Below are 12,483 nucleotides of genomic sequence, written 5' to 3'. Positions count from 1 at the left end.
ACTTGCTATTCAAAACAAAAGGCTTAGGATTTTAGCTCTGCAGATCACTTTAATTATTATTTTAAAACATAAAAATATGTTTTTGCAGTACTGGATTCGTTACTTTTGCACTATCTTTAAAAAGTTTTTTTTTATTTTATTATCACAAAGCTAATGCGTATGATAGTATTCTCAAGTTTAAAATACTAAATCTATATATAACTGCCATTTTTATGTTATTTTCTGTCTTCTGAATATAAACATAAAATCTGCTCGGCTGTATTTACAATTGCTGTTCGTTTGTGTTAGTTTATAGCAGTGGTTCTCAACCGACGTACCGCGGCATTAAACTTCTTTATACAATTTTTGGTGTACGACGAAAATGCAAATTATTAAAAAGGTTTTTTCAACCTTGTGGCACAGTTTATGTGCTGTATTATTCTCGTTTATTGTATAACGTTACAGTTAGCCACTCAGCAAGCAATACGAACAAGTGTGCCGCGAATTATTTAGAATTTCTGTAGGGTGCCGCAACCCAAAAAAGGTTGCGAAACACTGGTTTACAGTCAACGGCCCTAGAAGCGATTTGCCTTATTAAACCAAATGAACGCATTTGTTTGCGCCTCGCGCTAACTGTAAACTTAAATTTGTTAAATATTTGCAACGCGGTTTACCGACAACAGGAGCTTTTCTTAAGTTCTTGCTTAATGACATGGTATGACGTAACTTAGTGACGTCATCATAAAAATGTTTTTGGCCTCTCTGAAACAAAACGCTTGTTCCACCCCTCTAGTTTAACTGGTTTCGTTGGGGGTCCACGCCTTCAGCCAAACGATTAAAAGGGCCACACTAAAATAATTGTGAACAACTTCTTTATACCAACAACTAATGGATATTATTGGTGTAGGCCTATATGAAATATGAGTTACCGTACAAAAAATGTTAAAGTTCATGTAGAGGTTGGTACATAAGGACAAAAAAAAATTCTGAGCCCAGGTCGTTGGGCGTTGCACATATTGGGATGTGAAGATCTACAATGTTATTCAGGTTTAAATACCATGATCAAGCTGCAATTGACTCAATCTTTCAAGATTTCGGCGCTTTTTTGGAATCGATGTTCTTCTGTCTACACCCAATCTGAACGATATGTTTGCCTAAAGTCATATCATCATTATAACAAAAAAGTCAACTTTTACTTCTGTGCTGTTCATAAAGTGCACCCCGCTTCTTATACTGAACTCAAACGGCTTGTTTCAGCTTGTAACGTCATTTGTTCGGATAAATGAGCTTTTAAGTTAAATCTAGGCTAATGTTGTATTGTGCGTTTTGCTTGGCCTCAATCAGCAGTGTTGTAAGCGCACATTGTTTATTGAAATCGCCAGGGCGCGTACAGAGACGAATAAGACAGCTTTTTATCGAGAAGAAGAATATATATTTCAACTGCTTAGTGGTGTGGGGACCTATCGTCGCCCAAAGCTTGTGTACAACAAACACAAACTAAAAACGTATGAAAAAACGTCACAACGGGATGTACAGAGCACCGGAAATAAACCACGGTGAAAATCCGAAAAGACAAAGCGGCAAAAACTCTTGAAAACTTGCATGATTGTAAAGCACAATGTAGAGACAGGCAATGCGCAGAAGTGAAAACAATGTCTAATACATTTATTGTTACTCTAGCGATAAATTATTTTCACGCCAAAAATCGTTGATACAGCTTAAAAATGACAAATGACCTCACAGAAAAAAAGAAAAAATACAGTTATACTGCGTTTTTCAAACGTTGCCTTTTTTTCGCCAGCGCTACCAACTTTACGAAATAATTTTCATATTTCGAAGAATAAAAGGGCGGCTGTTGTAACAGAGACCAACGACTGGGTCACAAGATTTATAAGACATTTTTAATACAAAGCCTAACATTTGAATGCAGGAAAAATGTACATGCTTTTATACAACATTTCAACACGAATTGGTGTCCGCTACGTGATTTTCACAACATAAGACACTGTTGACTCGCAAGTTTACGTTTTCACTTTTTAAATTACTGTAACATCGTCACTTATAAAAAAAAGTACAACGCAAGATTTGTGGTTCCTGGGTCTTTTACAGAGGCCCTAGCAAAATAAAAAATAAATCCAAACTAGTTTAATGTAGTTATTTTTCTTGTGTTCGCGACGTTGAATAGTAAAAATATATTGTAGGACTCGTCTGATGATCTGATGATAGTTCCCGTTAAACTAAGCCCTAAAAACAGTAATTACTTATTTGTTCGATTGTTATATACCTGTACTATACAATTTCGGGCGCAATCATTCAACCACGAGTTAGGAGGAAAGCACAAACAGGTAGAAAAAAAACATAAGCACGCAAATTGGCAGTTCGTTGACCGCACGTACCTACGCCGTTGTATACTTGAAGAAGCGCGGTAAAAGATGAAAAAAAAAACAAGTACAGGCGCTTTGGCGGCGCAAACGTGTGGGCACTAGCAAAAGGCCCAGTAAGGGTTCTCAAAGCCTACGGACGGTCAAAGGTCGCACAGCTTCTACTTTTTCGACCACGTGGTGGCGTTAGAGAAGAAGCACGTGACCGCTGCAATAAGGAAGAGGCTCGTGCCGAACCAACCGAGGAAGAAGGAGAGGCCCGGGATTACCACACTGCCATTTATCGTCTCGCTGATCTTGGTGTCAAGCACGGACGAGTAGCAGCCCATGGCAGCCACGCCACAGCAGCCTGCGAACAACAAGCAGAGCTCAGAATGACTATTTGCTTGAGAAGATAAATGCGAGAACGGTCTACTGTTGGATTTCAACAAAAAAACTATTTGAGCTGTATTACTTTACAATTGACAGGTTTAAACTACCAGTGAAATGACAGGCCAGAGAATTGTTGACTGAATAACTTTGAAACCTCTAACTTACCAGCAAACAAATAAATCGCGCCACTGTAGTAAGCTCCTTTAGCTCGTTCGAACTTGTGTAGACCATAAATGATGCCGACCACGACTCCGGCGAGACCAAAAATGGCGGCAATAATGACGAGTCCTCTAGTCGCCTGCTCAAGTTCGCCCAGGGCTGGAAGGCAAAAAAGAAAAACAAAAATGAAAGGCAGGTTTTCACACCTCAACAAAAAGCACGGAATCGATAGTTCTCTTCATTCTATAGGGATGGTTTTTTAACTTTATTATTTCTAAGTTTTCGGCACACTGTTATATCAAACTACGTGTTCTTGTTTATGACTATGTCTCAAGTTTGATGCAATTACTCAACAAGCGATAACATTGCTTCTGAGACCCTGCAATTTGAAAATAGGATATAATGGTTTATAATTGCTGAAGTACTGACAAAAACGAAGCTTGCTATATTCATTTACATATACGTATAGTCGTATACACTAAAAAGTCAACTACGTTAACCGAAAATCAGATGTATAAGTTTAAATTTCAATTTTATGTTATCGATTTATATTATACCTGCACCGATTCCGCTCAGGCTTTCCACGCTACTGCAAGAATCCAAAACCTTGTTTTCGTAGATGCAAAACTGAAACAGGCCCGTGTGTGTGACCTGCAATCAAACAAAAAGCTGCTGTTACATGATGCTCCTTGGAATTTTCTTTTGTGACGCAAACTTGAGGCCTTCAAGTACTTATTTATACCTAAGCTAAAGCCGCCGCTTCTAAAATGGGCCAATTTTTCGTTTTAGTGCTTAACTGTCGACAGTCGACTTTTATGCATCGCAGAGTGGATTGAAGATCGCCTTTTCAGGTATGTATTTATAGCATTGCGTTTTAGTCTTAAAAGTCGGAGTTTCGTAGACCTTAAAATGACGAGTTCCAGGATAGTAACCATGTTGTAGCAAATATAAAGCTACAATTAAAAAGAACTCTATGCTACAGCTTAAGAACTTCCAAAAGAAAGTTTTAGGAAAACGATACATTTTCTGTATTTTAAGCGGCCCCTGTCAAAAATAATTGACGAGCCCTTAGCTGGAATACTTGATAATTTGGATTCCGGGCAATATTTCGCTCAGAAAAAACGTAATACTAAAATGAAAACACAAATTGGAAACATTTATGAAATTGTGGGAATCGTGAACATTAGGAAAACTTTATCCATCAATAAGATCTCCAAGTCACAGTTATTTAAACAACTTTACTCAAGCCAAGTCACTCAATATGATCGACTTAAAAATATTTTAGTGAAGTCAAGTCATTTTTATACCGACTTACTTTACTGGTGCCGCTGGTCGTGGCGGTGCCATTTTCGGTGGTCACGGTGACCAGCCAGTCGACAATGACGATGGCAGCGATCAAGACGCCGAAGCCGACCAGACCGGTGAAAGCTGCAAGAAACGACGGATTTAAGGGCAGTCGCCTCCTTCCGCCTCTGCTGCTGCTGCTGCTGTAGTAGCCCGACGTCTTCTGATTGGTTCTCACGTAGTAGGGCGGCTGCGTCGAGGTTATGTTGTAGGGCGGCGGCGACGACATGGTGTCCTTAGTCTTGGCGCTGCGCTGCGTTTCAGGTTTGTAGTAGCTGTCGGTCTTGTACCGCTCCATGGCCTCCTGCTGGCCGCGTCGAATCTCGGCGTCCGAGTTGCGAGTCGGATCCGTTACGTGGCCGGGTACTCGACGTTCACGCCTGTAGCTGTCGTCGCGGTGGCTGTGGTGGTGACTGTCGTAGTAGTCGCGTTCGCGAGAATAGCGTCCGCCGCCCGAGTGATGGTGCCGGTCGGCCGAGGCGCGGTGCTGGCTGTAGTAGCTGCTGTCGCTCATCTCTTGCACGCCGATGCCTATTTATTATTGCTTATGACTTTAAATGCTAACTATGTATTTCCGACCTTCGGAGATAAAAACACATGTCACTGATCGCAGCTAAAAGAAAGAGTTCACCAACGTAATGTGATGGAAATAACTAAGATATCAGGAAACTGAAGGTAGCATAGATTTTTGGGGACTGTTTAGCTTCTTTTTGACCACAACACAATGGTATAGCCTACCAAAATACCACGAAGCGCTTTCAGTATGTGCGAATCAACAGTACACTTGGAACTGTAAAGAAAGTTCAAGTTTTACAAAATGGGTGTAAATAACTTGCCTACCTTTTTTAAAAACATGTTTGCCTTGGTGGTTGGTTAGCCTTCTCTTACTTTCGGGAGTTTAAGAGACTACGTTACTGCATGGAGAGACATTTTTACATATCTTTGAGCTTTTAGATTACCGATTTATTTTAGGTAAAACAAGCGCTTCAGAAGAATGTTTCAGCAGCAAAAAGCTATTTCTGAATCAATCTTCCAGTACACTCCTAGTTGTTAACTCCTGTCAACTTAACTCCCACAAGCAAGTCTTTTAAGCAACTCTTTAAGCCAGCCAAACATGGTAATCGCAAACACGAAGAATATACACTTCTCTCGCAACTCCATATTCTTAAATGAAACTAGGGCACTTGTTTAAGTAAGGAATTTCATGATATAACTGAATTAAAGTTACTGCTTGGCGCGCAACAGCTTGCTATTCTGGTGCTATGATGTAATTAAATAAATGTTTTGTGAATGAGCTATGCGAAAAGACAATAGCCAGACGCCTAACCTAAATATATGCTAAATATGTATTTCTATTGGATTCCGTATTTTTCCTGTCTCAACACGGCTAATTTCTTCTTTAAATAACATTTTTAAATACCCGAATTTAAAAATATTATCAGAAAACAGTTTTACTATCCATGAAGTTATTTAGATTAGCTAATCTTAACTTTAATCCTGACAAAGTATTACTTCCAAGTGATTTAAGATCGACTAAAACCGAAACCTGAACCATGGTAAGACATTTTAACCTAATCGAAAGAATTTAGAAAAAAGTGACTTAAGTGGGCCTTTCTCTCAATGACTTAAGCTATTTCAACTGAGTAGAGAGTTAATTGGCGGTTTTGCTATAATCCATAGATCTGTCAGTTCAACGAAACCTTGCTCTCGCATACCGGGGCGTGTGTTACTCTCGCCTATTGAAGATTCAATCGTTGTCTTCTACCCCAGCGCGTACCATTAAAGGTTTAAGGCTTGGTTCGCGTCTGTCATTGTTGGCTCAGGCCTGCGTTGTTCAAACACGCCATCCCACTGTGACGTAATAATACGGCCACGCTTGGACAGTCGCGGAAAAGCACGCCGCAGCGGCAAACGCGTTGAAATAACAACAGGCGACAGTGTGTTTTCGTCTATATGCGGTGCACCGCTGGAGACTTTACATTTAAAATCGGTCCCGCTGTGTACCAGGTCTGGGACAAAAGATTGGCTGAGTAGTTTTATAGGTGCGCCGTATGTCGCGGCAAATTTCTGTGTGCCCGCGCGCTGCAACCTTCCACAAAATCGCCAAATCTGGGTGTTGCTTGCAACGCAGGTTCAGTCGCACGCAACTGTTGATGGAAAATTTAAACAGTGATAAATGATAATAGCGTTTAGATTTAAATGGCTGCACAAGGATAGTTTCGCTGGATAATACCGTATAAGTGCAGAATTTTACTCGCAACATAAAAAATATTCTAGAAATATTGCTAACATCACCTTAACATGTCTCAAATGTACCCATTCTGTTAAATCTATCTTTACAATACATAAACCGATATCAGATTTGTCAGTCAGTTGCATATATTACCATCTTGTAAGAGTGTAATCATCCAAATGAAATTTTAAGTACGGCACATAATATTAAAAAAAATAGTTGGAAGCTACGTATAATCGTTTAGGTTTCGTATTGGTACAAATACCATGACCTATTGTCGTTTTATCGTTTTCTGGGCTTCTTTACGATATTGTCGTACAATGCTACGGATGGAAAGCGTTGGTGACACGCTACCATTTTGTCACAGCTTCAATAGTCGAAGTTCGTGGTGTCGACTATGTAAGACAGCGACTGCGAAACGTTAATCGATTTCAGCATCTTAACCCGGACGCCCGAAAGTATTTGATGCCCGAACTTAATTTCGCGAACCACTTCGATGGTAACCTTTTGTCACCAAACCACTATACCAGATAACAACTTCGCCGGGCTATAATTTTGTGATGCGCGGACGGTAAAGACTGTGACGTTTTTGATTTAAAAGTTGCCTCAAGTTGTGTTTAGATGTGTTATAAATAGAGCGCAGAACGTATTGCTAATGATAGGACCAAATAACATTTACCTTGTTTCCTTTATATTTTATTAACCGCAAGCAATTTTCGTCGGGGTACGAATTAAGTCCTGCTGTAACCAGTGGTATTTTGTCCTATAAAGACGCTTTTAGGCGTTCGAGGTAATATGACAACTTGTCAAGAGTTAAAGTAAGTCATTAAAAAAACAATGGCCCCCGTAATGTCTAACTTCACACCGTAAGTGCGTCAAAACTTAAAATCGTCCGTTCTCCCACCTGCATTCGTGTTACAGTCCACGTAGTTAACACCGATTGCACTTCAGTCGAGCGAATGTAGTGCCCTTTGTTTTGTTTGCCGTGGTCCTGCAAATTAAACGCCGGGTGCCTGTTTCTAGCACAACAAGCCCACAAGCCCCGGTAAGTAATTATGATTCGCCGCCACTGGTTAGAAAGTTGCTGTCAGAGTGCGAGGCGCGTCGGGCGAAATTGTGTTATTTATGACGCCAACGGGGCGTTTTAAATAAGGAATTAAATGTTATCGCACTTTTGGTACGAAAGTTGTCGCATTAAGTTTTGTTCCGCACGCCGTATCAGTTTAAATCACGTCATTTTATAAAAGACAATTGATAAGATCCGAGCCAAACTCCTTATTCTTAGAGAACCTTTAATTTTTGTAATATATTTGTTTTAACAGTTCTCAAAGTTATTTGGGCCAAAATAATGGGTAGTTTTGTCGCTAAAAAACTTTTAGTTTCTCAGTCGCGAGGCTGGGTAAAATTATTGTCATTGTTTACGAATTGATTGGAGAACCCCTAAGGCTAGTACCTGTTCAAACTCATAAACTTTATATTTATAGTAATCCGAGCTCGTTAGGCGAAAACCTTTTTGTATTTCATCATCGGTCGCTTTGTGCTTCGACATTCCTTAGTTTGGATAAGTCCCATGACGAAATCGTGAAACCTCGCAAAACTGGTAAAAAGCAGAGCCCTAACGCAAATAAATAAAAATAAAAAAGGGTTTAGTCGTAATATTTAGTTAAGTAGCTCGCTCTATTTGAGAACTATGTTTGGTAATGCATCTATGACCCTTTTTTCCACGTTTACTAGTCGATTACGTTAACCAATTTATCATTTATTGTTCCTCCACATGAAACGTCTTTTCTAGCACCTGTCTAGATTCATTTTATATTTATAGTATGGTAAAAACTTTCCAACAGAGTTAAACCGAAAAAGACCTTAAAGGCTTTCATGAGTTATTGCACAATTTTAGGGCGAAAGTAAATGACGGTAAGACGGTCATCTATATAAACTAAAAAGCAATAAAAAAACGGATTTTCTAATAAAATAAAAAACACTTTATTTTGTTTACATTGCACTGGAATTTCATGGGCGTGTTCAGAAAGCAAAATGTTCGCCTCATTAAAAGGCACTAGTTTTTTTAACTGAATCGCGTCCGTTAGATTGCTAATCACAAAATATAAATAGCAAATACAACTCTATAAAGATATTTTACAAGTACTGCAAAGCGCCCTAAAGTTAGAATACAAAGTCGAAATGCCGCCATAGATGCCTGATGTGCAATCATGCGCATAAACGTTTCGAGGACATTTTACGCCCCGTGACAAAATCAAAAAGGTTGTTGCTTGCCTAAAAGACTGATGTAAGTCGTCGTTGGTTTTTCTAGGATGAAAACAATACCCAGCATACCTGATTTGAAATACCAACTGTCCGATTTTGTAAAAACATTAAAAACAAGTCAAAAATAGAAAAAACATTTTGCTGTGTTTCACAAACAACTGAACCGATTTGATTTGCATACAAATTATCACAGCCTTTTGTTTAAAGCAGGTGTAGGTCATCGCTGCTTATTTTTTTAATAGCAGATCCAATAATCTTGCTAAAGCGTTGCAAGAAATCTAAGTTCAAACGCAATTTAAAACACCGTGGTGAACTTTTAGAACCCTTTTAATCCCGCTCACTTATCAAAATATCTCAAAATGATGCTATACATGTTTGTATCTGTATCGATCGACTCATGGTATTTTATACGGAACTGCCCAGAAAACAGTAGAAATACATTGCCATGCCGCTATTTAGTCCGTGAACCAAGCACCTTTTGAAAATGTCACGCCCGGTTTCGACGCATTTGCGCCTGAACGAGGGTCATGTGCCGTTCGAAAAATGTTCAACCTGAGTTGATCAGTTGTTAATGTAAGGGAAATAGAGATTAAATGTCAGAAACCGGGAAATCACTTCTTAATAGTTAGGTCAGTAATTCTCAGCCTTTTATGGCTAACGGTACCCCTTAAAAATATAATAAATAGACTTTCGGCACCCCGACTGGAATTTCGTTGATTATTTTACTGAAATGTCACTAAAAAACAACCAACTTAAACATGTTGTAAAATGTCTGTTTATATATTGTTCTCTTAGTCTCTAATCGTACACGGTACACCAGTAGTTGTATTAAAAAGTAATTGAGCAAAAATAGGATTCTTACAAATTCTCAAACACCTATCGGCACCCTTGAGCATTAGAAATGGCACACCAGGGCGCCGCGGCATCTCGGTTAAGAATTTTTACAAGTCAACTTGAACACAAATGAAGTTATCTTTTCCACACATTTTTGTTGGTATATTAACGAATACTGGTGAATGATTACAGATTTAGGCATAAAACATTGCCAACCATCCCTGGCAAAATATGTGACCCAGGAGTAATTATTCGTAGGAATTTCAAATAATTCCTACTTATAAATCCATAAGAGTTGGATCATTATGCGAAAAGTACTTGAACGTTTGCTACATCCGAAATGAAATAGCTACTAAGAATCCTTCAGAACCATTCATTTACGTTTTTATGTCTGGAGAACCGTTCGCTGCTAAATGAGGCAAGGTTGTCGTTTTCTGCCTCATTTTTACGTACTACTCCCGCTTCGTGATATCAACTGTTACGTAACAATGCTAAAATAATGAACTTGAAAGTTGAAAAGAACAATATCGCGATGTAATTGCCTTATACATGTACTCGTACTGCCCTTATCAACATACGTCATACGTGTTCTTTAACAACCCGAAACTTTAGGGCATTGTACTCGTTAGTAGCAAATTATATGACAAGATCAAACTGCCTAACTTCATCAAACAAGAAACCAGCTCAGACTCACTCCTTAATTATGTGCTAAACTATCATTGCATCCAAAAAACGGCTGTGCATCGGATAGGTTTACAACCGACAGCGAATCTTAAAAAGCTTTCCTGATAAACGTTTTAGCTTGCTAACGTGATGATCGCTGTGTTCCTTCGTAAACTTCGGGGTGAGGGAACCCAACGTCGTCGCCAAGTCGCCGGTTGCCTCGCAAAGAGGGCTGCTTAGTTTCGAAAACACGACAGATACAAGCGGACAGCTTGTTCGCTTGTCGTTAAACGCGGCGCGCGAACGCGCAATTAATATGTAAACCAGACATTTGGAAGGCGGGTTGCAACGGCGGACAGCAGCCGTGGTTCAGACGAGATACGCGCACGCGCCTGTTCGCCTTTAGAGAAAGAGCGGCGTTTTAGAAGGACCCCTGATCGTTGGGCAGCTGACACAAATACAGCGCAACCGCTGTCGCAGTAAATGATCCTCGCCGCTGCAGCGTTTAAAAGCTGTTAAGCCCGATGCGGCGTCGCGGGGGTTTGGCGCGCCACCATAACCGGCAGCAATAGAGGGCCCTCGACTGGTCCGAGTCAGCCTTCTAAGGCGCGCACTTGAAAACAATCCGCAGTTCTAATTTCGCCGTGACGTGCAGAGTTTAGGCCTCGGCCGAATTAAGCAGCGAAACCAGATTTTTCAATTAGTGGGGCCTTGGCGGGTTGTTTTGCTGTCGTGGACGCTTTTATTATTACATGACCATCTAACTCACAACTAAGACAAACAAACGTTTACATTTACAGGGTTTAATATGTGGCATTTAAGTCTTCACATTATGGTGTTTAAGCCTTCGCATTTAAAAACATCATAATAAACTAAATCCAAAACTAAGTCATTTTCTCCTAATGTTCTGTCTATTGCCAACTACTGGGGTTACCGTTTGAAATGAATTGGTACAGCCTAAGGCGGTTTCGCTTCTTTCGACAGCCGATAGTTTCAGTATAACGTGAAGCTACTTTAGGTTACCTTGTCTTTTATTTAATAGGAAAAGTACCATTTACAAGTACGTGAAACACTTTTAGAATTATTTTCCGTAACTCCAGTTGCCTACCTCTCAGACGTGATTACCAGTCGTATAAAATTACCAGTTTCTGGCCTGGATTACGTTTGCCTTCATTTAGGCGGTAGCACGAGACAACAAGGTCGCGGTATGACAACTTAAGCATCACGTTGGAACGCGGCAACAAACTATAATCTGCAAATTTATAACATACCCTTGTCTAGTGCAATCTTATTTAAACAAAATATTAGCCAAAACTAATAATTCAAAGACTTACCACAATAGAACTTTAGAACAATGCTTTTCTTATCTGTGTTTTACTGATTTCTTAAAACGAATTTGTCCGATTCAAAGGTTTCTAACTTTTTACTTTTCAAAATAGTAAGTGGCTCCTTTCAAGAAAGTGCAATCAAAAACTGTTTGTCAACACTTTTTAGGCCGAAGTTTGCCAGTTCCAATTACACAAGTCAACTTCATTAGGCACACTGACTGTCGCACTGTTACGAAAAGCGAACAATCACCTGCTATCGAATTTCGTCCCGGCTGAATGAACGCTTTTGGCAGAAGAAAAATACACACAACCTAACCGACAACCAGCAGTACGGGTGCCCATTGCCTGTTTTCCCATACAGTCAGTCAGGCGTTCGATTCAAAGTCTGCCCACACACTGACGATATTTGCCTTCTACTTGGGCTCGATTCCATATAACCTATATGAAAAGCCTATTTCGGTCGGTCGGCCTTTGGAACGCATCCGCCGTGTTCGATAAAGCGTTATTTGATTTTATATTCGAATGTAAATAAAGTGCGCGCCGAAATTTACTCGCGTAGACTAAATGACATTCGCTACAATCAGTTTTCGAAAACGTGCTAATTGCATTTGTCTCCCGGCAACAAAACAACAATAGAAATAGCTTTGTAGGATAAAATCGCTTTATTGGCCATGTTGAATGTTGTAAGACAGATCATGTTAAGTGAGTTAATATACAATACACGAGTTTTGTCCTATACTTAGTCGTAGACCATTAACTGTGAAATTTCTTGTGTATTTCTGGGTAAGCTATACGTACATTCTTTGGTTGTTTAAACCTCAGTGTTCTGTATGACAACCTTTGGGATGCTCCTTTCTAAAAAGGAAAGGCAACCAAGAAATCGATTGCTTAAGTGTCCACAAAGCATTTAAGTGGTACCAACCCT

General features: G+C 39.7%; 1 protein-coding gene across 2 annotated transcripts; it reads right to left on the bottom strand.

The window, feature by feature from the left end:
• Positions 1–1,334: 1,334 nt before the first annotated feature.
• Positions 1,335–11,817, bottom strand: LOC146145313 (uncharacterized). Of its 2 annotated transcripts, XM_083389727.1 has the most exons (5): positions 11,565–11,817; positions 4,207–4,766; positions 3,449–3,542; positions 2,898–3,050; positions 1,335–2,709 (listed from the first exon to the last, which is right to left on the bottom strand). In XM_083389727.1, exons 2-5 carry the CDS (start codon positions 4,747–4,749, stop codon positions 2,522–2,524), a joined length of 978 nt encoding a protein of 325 aa, XP_083245853.1. In that variant the 5' UTR covers positions 4,750–4,766; positions 11,565–11,817; the 3' UTR covers positions 1,335–2,521. The 2 variants fall into 2 exon arrangements, with proteins under 2 accessions (XP_083245853.1, XP_083245852.1); XM_083389726.1 differs by lacking the exon at positions 11,565–11,817 and having other exon boundaries at positions 4,207–11,531.
• Between the last annotated feature and the right edge of the window lie 666 nt (positions 11,818–12,483).

Source organism: Ascidiella aspersa, chromosome 5 (assembly GCF_963924565.1).
Source record: "Ascidiella aspersa chromosome 5, kaAscAspe10.2, whole genome shotgun sequence".
NCBI classification, from domain to species: domain Eukaryota; kingdom Metazoa; phylum Chordata; class Ascidiacea; order Phlebobranchia; family Ascidiidae; genus Ascidiella; species Ascidiella aspersa.
The sequence above is the reverse complement of the archived record's forward strand: the minus strand, read 5'-3'. Positions and strand labels throughout refer to the sequence as shown.